The sequence below is a fragment of the Rhizoctonia solani genome, chromosome 5 (assembly GCF_016906535.1).
Source record: "Rhizoctonia solani chromosome 5, complete sequence".
NCBI classification, from domain to species: Eukaryota; Fungi; Basidiomycota; class Agaricomycetes; order Cantharellales; family Ceratobasidiaceae; genus Rhizoctonia; species Rhizoctonia solani.
This window is the reverse complement of record NC_057374.1, coordinates 1,135,693-1,148,894: the sequence shown is the minus strand read 5'-3', so window position 1 is coordinate 1,148,894 and position 13,202 is coordinate 1,135,693. Positions and strand designations below refer to the sequence as shown.

Below are 13,202 nucleotides of genomic sequence, written 5' to 3'. Positions count from 1 at the left end.
TCGATTGTAAACAAAACTATGTACCGAAATTGAACCCCCCCTCTGTATCATTTAGACTCAACTTGTAACGCTCTTGTCATGTAACACATAACAGATGATCGAAGAAATCGAGGTTTGTCATGTGATTCGTAGCACGCCATTCAAGCTTCATTTCGGCAAACATTATAGAAAGATCCAAATTGATCTACCCAAAAGTTTGCTTTATAACTACCACAACGCATAGAACATGTCTCGTGAAGAAGCTGACGCCTTGGTCAGATCAACCGATCCAGAGCACGTAGGTTGTGCACCCTACAACCGAGAGTAACTGAACTCAAATCTGATCAATTATTCTATGATAGCCTGCAAATCTCATACCAGAGCTATGCGCATCGTAGGCCTATGATATTACGAAGAAAGGAATCAGATACTGACGAGACGGTGGAGGTTTTACCATCTGGGATGGGTTACAGGAACTGGAGGGGGTATAAGCATCCGTCAGGGGTACGTCTATTATTCCCTCCTCGTCCACAGAGTCGCCAATTCTCGGATAGGGACAAAGTATATATTGCACCCAGCGGTGTCCAAAAGGAGCGCATTAAGCCAGAACACATATTCGTTCTCCCCTATCCTCGTCCATCTCCCGACGTATTCCTCCGGAAGCCCATTCAGCCACTCAAGGAGTCCGCATGTACGCCCTTGTTCTGGAACGCATTTGATTTAAGAGGTGCAGGAAGTTGCGTACATACACATTCACAACATGCAGTCATGGCCACACTTCTCTGGCCAGGGGAGACTTGGGAGGTCTCGCATCTAGAGGTGTGTTGCTTGGTAGCCTCATTGGATATAAGGGATGAACCGTAGCGGTTATAGATGATCAAAGGTGTACGAGAGGCGGGGACCGGCAAAGCACTTTCGTACTTGGACACGCTCGTTGTACCGATCATTGAGAACACCCCATTCGAGGAGGATTTAAAAGATAGTATGGCTCAGGTTTGTCTCCTTGCCCCTATTTTCATGTATAGTCCTGATCACTGATTCCGAGTGTTCGCAATGTTGATGTAGGCAATGAAAAAATACCCAAACGCAGCCGGAGTTCTCGTTCGCAGACATGGGGTATATGTTTGGGGTGCGCTTCTTTCCTCTCGCTATTGTAGCCGAAGGCTGATGACTTGTGGTCGTAGGAAACGATTGGGAAAAGGCCAAGACTCAGACAGAGGTATGTCTAGTTATAAGATCATCAACGGGAATACTAATAAGCTGGTAGTGTCTTGATTATCTGTTTGAAGTTAGTGTCAAGATGAAGTTGGCCGGGTTGTCGACCAAATTGGAGTAATCACCACACATACAGGGTTGAATTAGGCGAAAATAGTAAAGTCGGAATTAGAAATCTAATTTCGTTCTCTCACGTTATTGGCTGGCGGTCTAAGACTAGGCCAATATTGGCATCCACCAGGAAAACTCTAAGCCTCCTAGCCTCGTGTTCCTGCTCTCATTTCATCAACATGGGGGACTGCAGAGGATAAAAAAGCCAATGATATATTGAAACACCAAAGTCGCATAGAATTACAGGACGGACAAAAATGGAACGTGGCGCGGCGGTGTTTATTTGCCCACGCGTCGTGACCGAGCAGCGTCGGGCATTTACGCGCCGAAACCATAGAGAGTGCGACCTGAGCGCTTGAGAGCCTGTAATACCGGTATGTTAGGGGCCGTTGTGGACCAAAGCTAATCAAGACTTACATAGACAACGTCCAAGGCCGTAACGGTCTTGCGCTTGGCATGCTCGGTGTATGTGACGGAGTCACGGATGACGTCTGAACAGGTGAGAAAGGTTAGTAACCAGTTTGACAGCATGTATAGTGCAGAGTGACGATCAAGAAAGTTCAAGTGAAGCAAAGAAGGATAACTTCCAGATGAAAAAAGCGGAAGGCTACTCACTCTCAAGGAAAATCTTGAGTACGCCACGAGTTTCCTCGTAGATAAGACCAGAGATACGCTTGACACCACCACGGCGAGCAAGACGGCGAATAGCAGGCTTGGTAATGCCTTGAATGTTGTCACGCAAGATCTTGCGGTGACGCTTGGCGCCTCCCCTAAACAACGTGGTCAGCCCCTAGCCCTTGTTCGTGGCAACGCCGACGCCAGAAATCGCGACGACAATGCGCATAGTCGCAGTGAATACTCACTTTCCGAGACCCTTTCCACCCTTTCCGCGGCCAGACATTGTATGCGCTTTGTGTGAGTTGGAACGACGAGTAGATGTTGTTTGGTCGCGAGCGATTCGCAGTGACGGTGGTAGCAAAGGACAAGCCTCTGAGCAAGTCTCCAACACCTCAAATAACAAGGCCCGTGTATCACGTGGTCATCCACATTGCACAGCCACTGTCTCAGCCATTGGTCCCTGATGTCACTCCTCAAACCACGTTTGTCTTTTTCCGTCACACTTGGATTTCGTGGCCTTGACAAGTCCCACGACCTCGATTGGTGGATGATATGAGTGAAATACGGCGCTTTTCTGACGGGAATTTTTCGCCGACCTCTCCTGGAGATGAGCGCGAGTTTGAAGTGATTATACATCGGCGGGGGGAGAGCCGCATCCTGGGGTTGACGGTGCGCCCGTAAAGTGTGGGTACCAATCATTGTCCTTGATATGTGTTTATACTAATTTGCCTCTTAGGGTTCGACGTAAGTGACTGGCTCAAATTCGGTTTTTAATTTGCTGAAATAAACCTCAATGCAGGCCGATCGTACTGAGCCTTACACACGGTTGGTTTGATGATTCATGCATGAATCAACCTAACGTTTCTTAGAATCGTCCCTTTGCGAGAAACAAGATACTAGTGTTGAGTCAGTCGCGAATATATGTCTCTGCTCGGCATACTAAGCTATGATATGTAGATTTTTCTTCAAGCCTTTGACCTTGACAGCTCTAGCATCTGCAATGAGCATAATGGCATATATTGCAATGTCAAATGATGTTCTCGAAGAAGGTCCACTTTTGATTACTTCTCAACCTATTACTAACCTCTTGAAAACTTCAGGTGGGGACAAGAAACGACTGGGCGTATACGCATCAATTTGTGCATTCCTGCTGTTCTCCATGGTTCAGTTCCGGGACGGGCCGTTTATAAGACCACACCCTGCGTTTTGGAGGATTGTGCTCGGTTCGAAACTCTCTCCCGCTTTTTCTGATAGTGCTAACATACCGGTGCTGATTAGGTATAAACTTGCTATACGAGCTTGCGTTGGTCTTTCTCCTGTTCCAAGATCTCGACTCTGCGAGAACCATGATGACATACATTGACCCTAACCTAGGAGTCCCACTGCCTGAAAAAAGTTATGCAGAAGACTGTGCTCTAACTGCCAGTAACCTTTGGGTGATATTTCCTTTCAATATGACTGCCCCGCATTTACCCCCAAGTTATCCGTAGAATGCAATCGACATATTCTGCCTCGCCACGCACTGGGATGGTTCGGAAAAGCACTCATTCTGCGTGATTATTGGTTCTGCTGGGTAGGTTTCCGAGTTATCCCACTGGAACTAGCAGCTGACAGCAAACACCAAGATTTTAAGCATTGCGTTTGAATTTGCCGAATACTCTTTGCAACACCAGTTACCAAATTTTGCAGAGGCAAGTACTAATTTGGGGGGTTCGCGTCTCTTACTAATTCGCATTCTAGTGCTGGTGGGACCACGTGGGTATATTGTTGATCCGGTCCAGCACGTCGGGGCCTAACCAAACAAATTTCAGTGGGTATTGGATGTCCTCTTTGTAACTGGCTGGGGATCTACGCGGGAATGCGAACATGCGCTTATTTTGAAGTCAAAGTACGTACTGTTTCAGGTGATTCATCCCCCACTAACCGTGCTATTCAATAGCACTTCACCTGGCGCTCGATTCATTCGACAAAAGGTGTCCGGCGAAAAACCAAACGCGTCCTCAAACAGTTCACACCCCATGACTGGACCGAATTTCATTGGGAAGGAACATCTTCTTTTGCATCTTATTGTGCTGTATTCATGTTGCTCGCAACGTTTTTGGCCGCCGAATTGAATCCATTTTATCTCAAGAGGTCAGTCCATTGTGTTACGTTGCGTGTTGATGCTGATGAACCGAGGTACATATTAGCTTGCTGTGGATGGAGCCTAGCCATCCAATTATAATTTCTCGACTGGCGGGCGTTTTCTTATGTGCACTTCCAGCCGTACGAGAGTTGTATCAGTACTTGAATCATCCGGAGTATGTATGGTTTATCTCTCATTAGTATGGCCAACACTCAGACCCTAAATAGGAGAGCCGTCCGAATGGGACAACACGCTTGGCTTTTGCTGGCTACTGTTGTATGTATTTTCCACTCCATGATGAGTATCATTCACCGATTCACTTACTAGCTCACCGAACTCCTTATCATCTTCAAATGGAGCCGAGGAATGTTTGCTGAGCCTTTCCCAACCCACATCAAGCTAGCTTGGTCTGTTGGAAGTGCACTATTAATCGCATACCCTTCGTTCAAGGTATTTAAGAACCATTTGCTATTGAAGGGTGATTGTTAACACAACAGATAGTTCGGCCTTCCATCCGTACGCCGATATCTAAGGCGCAGGGATAGAAAGAGATCGAATAAGACGGAATGATATACGATTTCGGGTATTACGATAAATCAGAACCTGTATCACTACAATTTTTCCGTAATTATGGTCAATACAACCTGGAGCTGTCTCCCCAATGTCTGTAGAATGCAACGAAAACAACAACCAAAAAACGCGGCGACGAGAACCAGAAAGCATAACAATACTATCCCTCACAATACAATCCGCACCGAAGCCACGTCGACCAGTTGGTCTTCGAGTTTTGATCGAACAGCCTCAAGCCATTGCTCGTTCTCGGTGCACCAAATAGAGCGTTGACAACCCGGGCAAGGTCCTCGTTTGAGGAATGTGTCCATAATATAGCCAATGGAGAAAGCCTCCGAGCAATCTTTCAGAGGCTTTCGCATCAGCATATCTCGCATGTGTCTCGTCCACTGTACAGTCCAGAATGGCAACGCTTTTTCGGGAATGTCAATCGAGCGGGGCGCACACTCTGGACACTCGCTAGGCAATAACCAAGCCTGATGGTCCGAAAACGCGCTCGCCGGGTGATCCACAAAATTTGTCGCGAGCAATGTCTCGGTGATAATGGCTTCTCTGCGGGCATGCATCCGATACAAGATAAACATACTCTCTAGGTCAATCGCCAACGAATGCAAGTCGGTGTCGGACATGTCCATAATTCGGAATTCACCGATCGTCATGGTTGAAGCAGCTTTGGCCTCTTCGACTAGTCCGAACTGGCGAGCAATGGCGAATGCTCTGATTGGGTCAACGCTCATAGATATGGGTGAAAGGTCTCCAGTGACGTCGTTCGAAGAACGTAGGCGTAGACGAAGTGCTTCGGTCATGCGGTCGATGTGATATTTTCGTGCGATACCTAATGCTTTCTCGAGATGATCAAACGAGGGCACGATTAGGTCTCGATCCGGATATGCAAACTGAAGCATCATGGCAATAGATTGGGCATCGTCGTTTAGGGTCACAGCATCTTCAACCGAGGCGACAGAGAACGTGTCACTGAAGATAGGTGATGTAAGGCGAAGAATAAGTTTGTAGGCCTTGAATTCGACTCCATCGGATGAACACAGTGAGACATCGCCTTCTACAAAGCCGTCATTAGTTGGCGGAGGAGGAGGCGGAGGTTCCTGGCCAGGTAGTGAAATACTAGGACTCGGAGTAGGTATAGGATGACTGGGGCTGATGGTACGATCGACCAAGGAAGCCGGAGAATGAAGAGAGGACATGAGCTACACCAGTGTGTTGGATGGGTTGCGTTGAGATAGGGTGTTATCGGTCCTAGCAGACAGGCCTGGGCGAGCCAACTACTAAGTACAGCCTCTTTGCATAATCGCGATGTTAAAAGACTACATACACGTTGCCACCCAACTTGTATGCGACCGATTTTTCAGGTGGTAGGGCTTTTGCAGAGTCACGTGGTTGCTAAGAAACTGGTGTTTGTAGATGAAAAAGGGTAATGCATTGATCTACCCCGCACTTGATCTTATATCCTGCATATATATATGATATAATATTTCTTTGACATTGAACCATTGAGCTATAATGGAGACGACAGCTTCTAGCCGCACAAAAAGATCGAATACAGAGTGCCCAGAAGCCAAAGTATTTCAGCGCTTGCGCTTTTATCTTGAGCTGAGGGCGGGTAACTTGTGAGCCAAAGCCTGCTCAGCAGCTTCGGCAATGCGAGAGTATCGTCTAAACCTGAACATTCTGGGCGAACTGGCCGATGACATTACCAGGACTGCGGTACTCGCAAACGTGGAAATTGACGGCGCCAGAGTATCCGGACAAGAGGCCGTTGCAAGATCTGACGGCGCAACCAACTTCAGTAGTGGCCTTCCAGACAACCTGAGTGAAATGGGAGTATTGAGGGTTGTTAGGGTTGTACTCGGCTATACAAGCTAGTTAGAGAGACCGGATAGGCACACGAATAGAATTTTGCTCACAAGCTTCGTCGGTCCACATCTTTACCGCAGCGGCAGCTCCTAAACCAGAACCAGCAGCCAAGTTTTCGCCAAAAGCGCCAACCTCTCCTTGAGAATGCTTCCAACTGTGATATCGAATCTCAGTATTCAGTTATGAACAACGGCGAAATTTGACTTACACGCATTTCTCAGCCCACTTGGCGGCGGCGGCAGCAAGATCAGGGGCCCTAAAGTTTGAAGGTTGGTTCACTATACTATAGTACATCTGATCCACTTACCAGGTAAGAGGGACGGCGCCGTGATTGGCGCGGATGTCGTTGTGTCCCTTGAGGTAGGCGTCAATTTCGGCATTTCCAGAGTTGCCCTCCGAAGGCTTGCTGGTAGTAGTAGGGGCAGCAGTAGTAGGGGGGACAGTCGTAGGAGCAGCGGTCGTGGTGGGAGCGGCAGTGGTGCTGATAGCCTCGGGAAGAGAGCTCGTCTCTACAGGCGTCTCGGTAGAGGTAGGCTCAGGCACAGGTGTTTCACTGATCTCAGGAGCTGAGCTAGATGGAGCAGGAGCCTCGGACGTGGGCTCGGGGGCCGCAGAGCTGGATTCTACGCTGGTAGGCTCCGGTGCCGCAGGGGTGGTCTCCACAGTGGTTGGCGCGGGAGGAGCAGTAGAAGTAGCTGGAGGGGCAGTGGCACTCAAAGTGTACGTCCTGGTCCTGGTGTAGTACCACTTGGTGTGATGACGAGTGTGAGTACGAGCATAAGTGAACGTTCGAACGCTAGGACGCACAGTAAGCCATCCGGAAAATTGATTGTTCCAGTTCGCGTTAGCAACCTGGTGGTTGTGGTACCTGTCATGAGGAATGATGGGTGCCGGAGCAGCAGCTGCAAACCCGGCAGCAAGTGCGACCGAAGCGATGATAGAGAGGCGGGTCATTTTTGAATGGGGTGGTTTGGCTTTTAAGGTTAAAGATACAAGGAGTGACAGTTGAGGAAAAAGAATGTGTGTGCGTCAAGCAAACGCTTCCAGTCGTCAAGAGGAGGAAGAAAAGAAACTTGGTTGGGATGTCGGTTGACCTAGGAGGGGTAGTTTATATAGACTTAAAACAGCACCGGGATTGGATACGCCCAATAATACCATGCCTCTTTGGGTATATTAGGAAGTTGAAAAAGTTGAACACATGCTATGGCCCCGGTTGCCACCCACACCAGGAACATACACCCATATGCCTCTGTCGATCATATTCCCCACGTCGCTGTCGCCTGAGTCTTGGGCGGATATTGGTTGTATGCCATAACGTAATCAAACCAATAAGAACCTCGGAGCGGTGGTATCACCAGGACAACCAGACAATGAAAGGCTTAATATCCAGGATATCATTCCAAATAAATTGATGTCAGGTCGAATGCTAACTTACCAAAACGTTTATAACGCAATCCAAAGTTAACCCCAGCGATGTGGTTCCAACTATATGCATTGAAACTAGATGTCAACCTGGTAACGCCAAGCTAAGAGTCGGGTTCTATTTGGCAATTTGCCTAGGCTAGAGAGCTAGAAGCTCGTAACTACGCGCCTTGTACCTCATAGCGTAGATTCTCTAACCCTGCAACGTCTTCAACTGCACCGGCCATCCAACCCCGGCTAACCCAGACCAGAGCGACAACTCCGCGGGCACACACCACCACGCCAACTGACCGACATCGCGACCAGAGAGAAGAGCTATCAATGGTGCAATACACGTCGTAAGCGGTGCATAGCGTGAGAAGTCTTCCGGGATAGAATTGTAGAGGGATGAAAGTGTGGGGATCAAGGATATGATATCAAGCACATGAACACCAATGTGAAGTATCGTAAGCAACGACGCTAGAGGAATCAACGGCTTTGAATCCAAAGCGGAATCTAGGATGGGTGTGAGAGGCGTTGATTGTCTCCCTTGAGTGAGCATAGATAGAAAATATAGTTGGCTGAAGCAGTTCAGTTAGGCTAAGTAACCATTATCATGCGAGATTTAGATAGAGCTTACATGACAACGCCTATCACAAGGATAGCGGCTATAGCCGCGCCGAACTTTCACTAGACGTCTTGCAGCCTCTCGGAGATCATGGATGATCTCTTCTTGCTCTGATATTCATTACGGGGCATGAGTCTGAATCAACGAATACGTATCTGAAACTGTACCCTGTGGATCGAGCACCTGGTTGTCTTCTGCTATCCCATCTCCGTCATCGGAGAAGCCGAATGTTTTGCGCTGACGAATTGTGCTGGCCATTCTAATCGTTGGAAGTGTGTTTTAACAACAGATGTCGTGGTAATTCTGTGGTGATTTGTCGATTTCACGTGACCCTGCCACCATACTCAGAGTAAAGTATCTTATGAAACCAAACGCATATAAAATGTAAGTACAAATCCAATAGGAAATAGTGTAGTCAAGTAGAAGTTCTTGGCAACGCTGGTATAATCTAAGGCAATATAGGGCGCTATGATAGGACCTGTGGAAGAGTGATATTAGTATCATTGATTTGAGATACGTCAACGAGGCATACCCGGGTAGAAAACCACGGGAACTCGAGAGAGAGAATAACAATCCTTACCGCTACCAATACCACACAAATAACTATGACGACCACAAGCATAAGGCAAGCTGCTCGACGACCAGCCTTTCTTTGATATTCGGAAGCTTGCTCCAACTGCTGTGCTGCGTCACGCGTGTCAAGGCGACACTGTCAACATTGGCCTCGATAGTATCTTAATACGGAGTCGATGTGAGGCAGAGAACAATGCGCAGCGCTGAAATATACTTACCTAGCATTGTGCCTTGCTCTGTAACCAAAGTGCCTAAGTCTCTGAATATCTCGTTGAGTTCGTGAATGCCAGTTTCAATTTCTCGAATCTCGATTTCACGCTCTTGAATTAGAGATTCTTGGTGTGCTAATTCGGCTGGGGATATTTGACTATTATGGGTTAGGTTCTATTTTGTACGAGAATCATCCAACGAAATCAGTATACCTTTGGAAAGCTTGGATCTGTCTTTGAGATTGAGGGAGCTCGCCACTGCACCACTGCTGAACGTGTGTTATCATGCTGATTTCCGGAAAACGAGGAATACCCAACTCACCTGTTAGCATTGTCCTCCACCGCCTGTTTGACCCCATCAACCACCGTCCTTTGTCTCTCTGCGCTAACCTTTTGAGCGCGCTGGAATGCCACCAAGGACACCTGGAAGTCGTGGGAGTCTTCTGTAAAAGTGCTTTGTGCTGAGGCTACAGGGTAATGATAAGCACGGTGATCCCCAACTTAGAGATCCAACTAACTAGATTTCTCTGGAGCGTCGAGAGCGTTTTGAGATCATCGGTGCCACGTTTTATAAGTTCCCGAGTAGTTTCGGTTAGCTCATGACTACAAGAGCCGGATGAGCTCATGACGCAATTATGTGATTCCAGCTGTTACTCACAGCCCCTTCCTAACTGTACCAGTATCCCTTGCAGTCCCCAGCTGGTCACAAGCTTCAATATTCCTTGTACATTCGAGTTTATCTTGAATATTTGGACAGAGAGCGATTTCTGTAGCCCCAAGAACTCGGCGTCGGAAGGAGATGTGGGAACGAGAGCTGAGGAGCTCTGGAACCCCCCTTGGCCGCGTTCAAGGTCAGCAAAACTCATAATAGATGGAAGAGCTAATAGAGAGTGTGAATGAAGAAATAGTGTATCTTTAATCAGCGGTGTAATTAGTCAACGGTGACGCGGTTGGTGGCGGTCAACCTCAATGGTGCAATTGCCCAGGACAGGATCCAATTGGTTAATCACTTGCACAGCCACACTGTAAGGTTATATAAAAATGTAACTGTAATAGAGCTCAGTGATTAGTAATATATGATAGAAACGAGTGAGATAAAAAGCCTAGTTCGTTGATTTAGTTATCGAGCGAGTTTGGCTATCGAAGTCAATATATTTATCAGTTATCAAGTACAAGACTCACGTCCTTTAGCTAGTCGAAACGATTCCTTATATTGTTTAGCGGGTGCATACACTCGCTTAGTCGTTAGTTTAGTCGTTACAGGTCGTAAGCCTAGCATGTATACTCAGGCTGCGTATTCGTTATGAGTCGTTCCTTAGTGGCTGCGTAGTCTGCGCGCTGCGTGGCTACTGCGTGTTTCCTATCTAATCTTCATAGGGGTAAGGAGCCGCGGGCCTCGGAGTCGAGCCCGGGGTCACGTGGTCCTTACACACACAATCAGACTTCGAATGCGCGGCCACATGCTCTAGCATGTACCTGAATTTCCCCTATTTACTCTGTCAAGATACTGCAGTCTCACTTGAAGGAAGAATATTTTCCGAAATCATCCCTATCCTGCTAGGCAAATAGCTATGGCGTCTACTCAACCTACTCCTGCTCGTACTCCTGCTCAGGAACGGGCCTTGGCCCTGATGGCAGAGCGCGATCAGGTCGACCAACAACTTCAGGCGCATATATCTATCCTCTCATCTCATGGCGCAGATATGTCTACTAGGCTGGTTGATGCACAAGGTTTTCCAAGGGCAGACATCGATATTACAACCGTCCGAGCTGCGCGTGTACGCGTCATCGAACTACGAAATGATCGAGCTCGCCTAACCGATGAGATTGCCCAAGCCCTTGTGGATGTACATAGTACCGCACCTCTGAACTCTGCTGCAATCAAAATCAATGGTGTAAACGGTATCTCTGGACCTTCTCCTGCTGGTACTCCGGAGCCTGAGGCTTCAATACAGCCGCAATTACTTGTTCCATTTGCTCGAGTGGATGGTGTGGCCCCCAATAGCCCTGCGCAACAAGCGGTAAGCCACACTATGGCATGGTATTTCGGAAATGTTATATACGTCCCGTTTAGGGCCTGCAAAGGGAGGACCTCATTTTGGCATTCGGAGTTTGACTGCGCGATCGTTCTCAAACTCGTCTCTACAACCCCTCGCACAGCTAGTGGCCTCACACGAGAACGTAAGTTTTAAAAAGGCATCTGCCTACCGATGATAGTCCATGACCACCTGTTATTCCAGCGGCAACTTGTTGTGAAAGTCAGGCGGAACGCCTCCGAAATTACTTTGGACTTTACCCCTCGATCAGGATGGGGTGGCAGAGGAATGCTTGGGTGAGTTGAACTGTCACCATTATGGGGACCAAACATCAACAATACTGTCACAGGTGTCATATCATGCCCTATTCAGAGCAATCTTAGTCTCCGAATGCGTCCGCGGCCGGTGTCTTATTTTTGTTCATAATATTGTTAATCCAACCAGTGGTGCTTTACAATATCCGGATTTGGGTGAGCAATTACAGGAATAAGTAGACAGGCTTGCGTAAGCCAGTTATACAGGGTGGATCAGAGCATCGAACAGGAGAACAGGCAGCAATGTCCCGGAAATTGCTACCGCCAGTAGGCTTGAGTATTATGTTTCAGTCTTGACTCCTTTGCCGAATACCTAGGTTGGCTGTTATATAACCATAAGGATACTCGTTTAAGAGGCGTTACCTTTGGCTCAACAGGATCATTCAACACAACAACATCGGAATCATTGTCAGAATCCAAGGCGTCAACGTCAATTATTTCGTCCGATCTTCCTTGACTCTGACCTTGACATGTCATGCTCGAATGTGATTTGAGTGTCTCTGCAATAGACGCTGAAGTGGTAAGTTCGCGTTCCTTTTTAATTGTCCGGCGGGTAGATTTAGGTTTGGAATCTCGTGTGGTTGGGTAACGTTCCACGATGATGATATCCTTCGCTTCGAGCCAATCTGCTGCTGTTCAGTAGACGAACAAAATTGGTAGCCAAATTACTTACCTCTGGGGCCATAACGAAATAAAAATACCACTTTTGGAAATCCCGCATCCTCTCTTTCACACACACGTCCACTACAATGACTCTTGCGAATGGGAGCACCTAGAGTCGCCGATCCAAGATGACCTTTCTTAACCGCACGTTCATGGACGAATCTAGGTTCTTCAGGGTTTCGGTATGGCTCATATCGGCGTTGTGGTCTGCCATACTTGGACCAGGAAAGCGTAACTTGGATGGTACCCATTAGTTCTCTTCCTGGGTCATCAGGCTGGGCGAGGTCTTCCCGGTCTACATTGTTGGCACCAAGTCAAACAATAAGTGATTTCCTTAAGCATAAAATCGTACCTGTAATAGTATGGCGTCCAAATACATAGTAACGCTTTAAGCCTTTGGCTACCGTCATCCCAACTTTTATCCCAGGAATACCGCGGGAAATCTTCGATGGCCTCAAACCTCCGCTTGAGACCTTCTTCCCATCGAGTTTGATACTACAATGTAATCCGAGTTGGGGCTTGAAGTTGCGAATAGGTTGCCAGTGTATTTGAAAGCCATCTCCCTCCTTGGAAGGAATCCAACATCTACATAAATTCCCAACCAGAGTCCCACATGGTTGGAGCGAGTTTACATATGAATCGCATGGGAAAGATTCACTCACTCCACCGAGTTTTCTTCCGTGGACAGCTGTTTGAATTCTTCTAGTGGTTTTCCTTGCGTATTCGTGATCGATACCGAAAGGTCCTCGTATATCATGGTGGTTGCTCTCTTTTAGTCACGCCACATCGAAGTGGTCAGTCGTTACAATTTGATAATAATGTCGATTACCACCGAACACTCCCACCGCCATCATCAACCCTATCGACCTGCTGTTTGTCGCTGAAGTA

At 47.6% G+C, this 13,202-nt stretch overlaps 8 protein-coding genes across 8 annotated transcripts; 3 read left to right on the top strand and 5 right to left on the bottom strand.

The window, feature by feature from the left end:
* Positions 1-226: 226 nt before the first annotated feature.
* On the top strand, positions 227-1,315 carry RhiXN_09178 (methylthioribulose-1-phosphate dehydratase; the record flags this gene model as incomplete). Its single annotated transcript, XM_043328994.1, has 8 exons — positions 227-277; positions 342-373; positions 427-483; positions 534-798; positions 853-972; positions 1,045-1,108; positions 1,164-1,198; positions 1,247-1,315. The coding sequence occupies 8 exons, from the start codon at positions 227-229 to the stop codon at positions 1,313-1,315; spliced, it is 693 nt and encodes a 230-aa protein (XP_043180440.1).
* A 308-nt stretch (positions 1,316-1,623) lies between these two features.
* On the bottom strand, positions 1,624-2,206 carry RhiXN_09177 (Centromere kinetochore component CENP-T histone fold; the record flags this gene model as incomplete). The annotated part of the gene is made up of 4 exons (XM_043328993.1): positions 1,624-1,668; positions 1,723-1,796; positions 1,921-2,075; positions 2,169-2,206. 4 exons carry the CDS (start codon positions 2,204-2,206, stop codon positions 1,624-1,626), a joined length of 312 nt encoding a protein of 103 aa, XP_043180439.1.
* A 269-nt stretch (positions 2,207-2,475) lies between these two features.
* On the top strand, positions 2,476-4,537 carry RhiXN_09176 (phosphatidyl serine synthase; the record flags this gene model as incomplete). The annotated part of the gene is made up of 14 exons (XM_043328992.1): positions 2,476-2,592; positions 2,660-2,667; positions 2,723-2,748; positions 2,793-2,829; positions 2,881-3,146; positions 3,202-3,359; positions 3,414-3,496; positions 3,557-3,618; positions 3,664-3,678; positions 3,735-3,811; positions 3,863-4,056; positions 4,113-4,223; positions 4,276-4,324; positions 4,376-4,537. 14 exons carry the CDS (start codon positions 2,476-2,478, stop codon positions 4,535-4,537), a joined length of 1,365 nt encoding a protein of 454 aa, XP_043180438.1.
* Positions 4,538-4,785: 248 nt separating this feature from the next.
* Positions 4,786-5,820, bottom strand: RhiXN_09175 (The BTB (BR-C, ttk and bab)/POZ (Pox virus and Zinc finger) domain; the record flags this gene model as incomplete). Its single annotated transcript, XM_043328991.1, has 1 exon — positions 4,786-5,820. One exon carries the CDS (start codon positions 5,818-5,820, stop codon positions 4,786-4,788), a length of 1,035 nt encoding a protein of 344 aa, XP_043180437.1.
* Positions 5,821-6,289: 469 nt separating this feature from the next.
* Positions 6,290-7,444, bottom strand: RhiXN_09174 (cysteine-rich Secretory family protein; the record flags this gene model as incomplete). Its single annotated transcript, XM_043328990.1, has 4 exons — positions 6,290-6,486; positions 6,541-6,644; positions 6,699-6,746; positions 6,798-7,444. 4 exons carry the CDS (start codon positions 7,442-7,444, stop codon positions 6,290-6,292), a joined length of 996 nt encoding a protein of 331 aa, XP_043180436.1.
* A 1,678-nt stretch (positions 7,445-9,122) lies between these two features.
* RhiXN_09173 (syntaxin protein 2) lies at positions 9,123-10,167 on the bottom strand (the record flags this gene model as incomplete). The annotated part of the gene is made up of 7 exons (XM_043328989.1): positions 9,123-9,253; positions 9,311-9,445; positions 9,515-9,570; positions 9,624-9,768; positions 9,816-9,904; positions 9,960-10,000; positions 10,030-10,167. The coding sequence occupies 7 exons, from the start codon at positions 10,165-10,167 to the stop codon at positions 9,123-9,125; spliced, it is 735 nt and encodes a 244-aa protein (XP_043180435.1).
* A 705-nt stretch (positions 10,168-10,872) lies between these two features.
* On the top strand, positions 10,873-11,417 carry RhiXN_09172 (26S proteasome non-ATPase regulatory subunit 9; the record flags this gene model as incomplete). The annotated part of the gene is made up of 2 exons (XM_043328988.1): positions 10,873-11,322; positions 11,376-11,417. 2 exons carry the CDS (start codon positions 10,873-10,875, stop codon positions 11,415-11,417), a joined length of 492 nt encoding a protein of 163 aa, XP_043180434.1.
* Positions 11,418-11,931: 514 nt separating this feature from the next.
* Positions 11,932-13,071, bottom strand: RhiXN_09171 (uncharacterized protein; the record flags this gene model as incomplete). The annotated part of the gene is made up of 5 exons (XM_043328987.1): positions 11,932-11,964; positions 12,015-12,277; positions 12,325-12,609; positions 12,667-12,809; positions 12,977-13,071. 5 exons carry the CDS (start codon positions 13,069-13,071, stop codon positions 11,932-11,934), a joined length of 819 nt encoding a protein of 272 aa, XP_043180433.1.
* Positions 13,072-13,202: the final 131 nt, after the last annotated feature.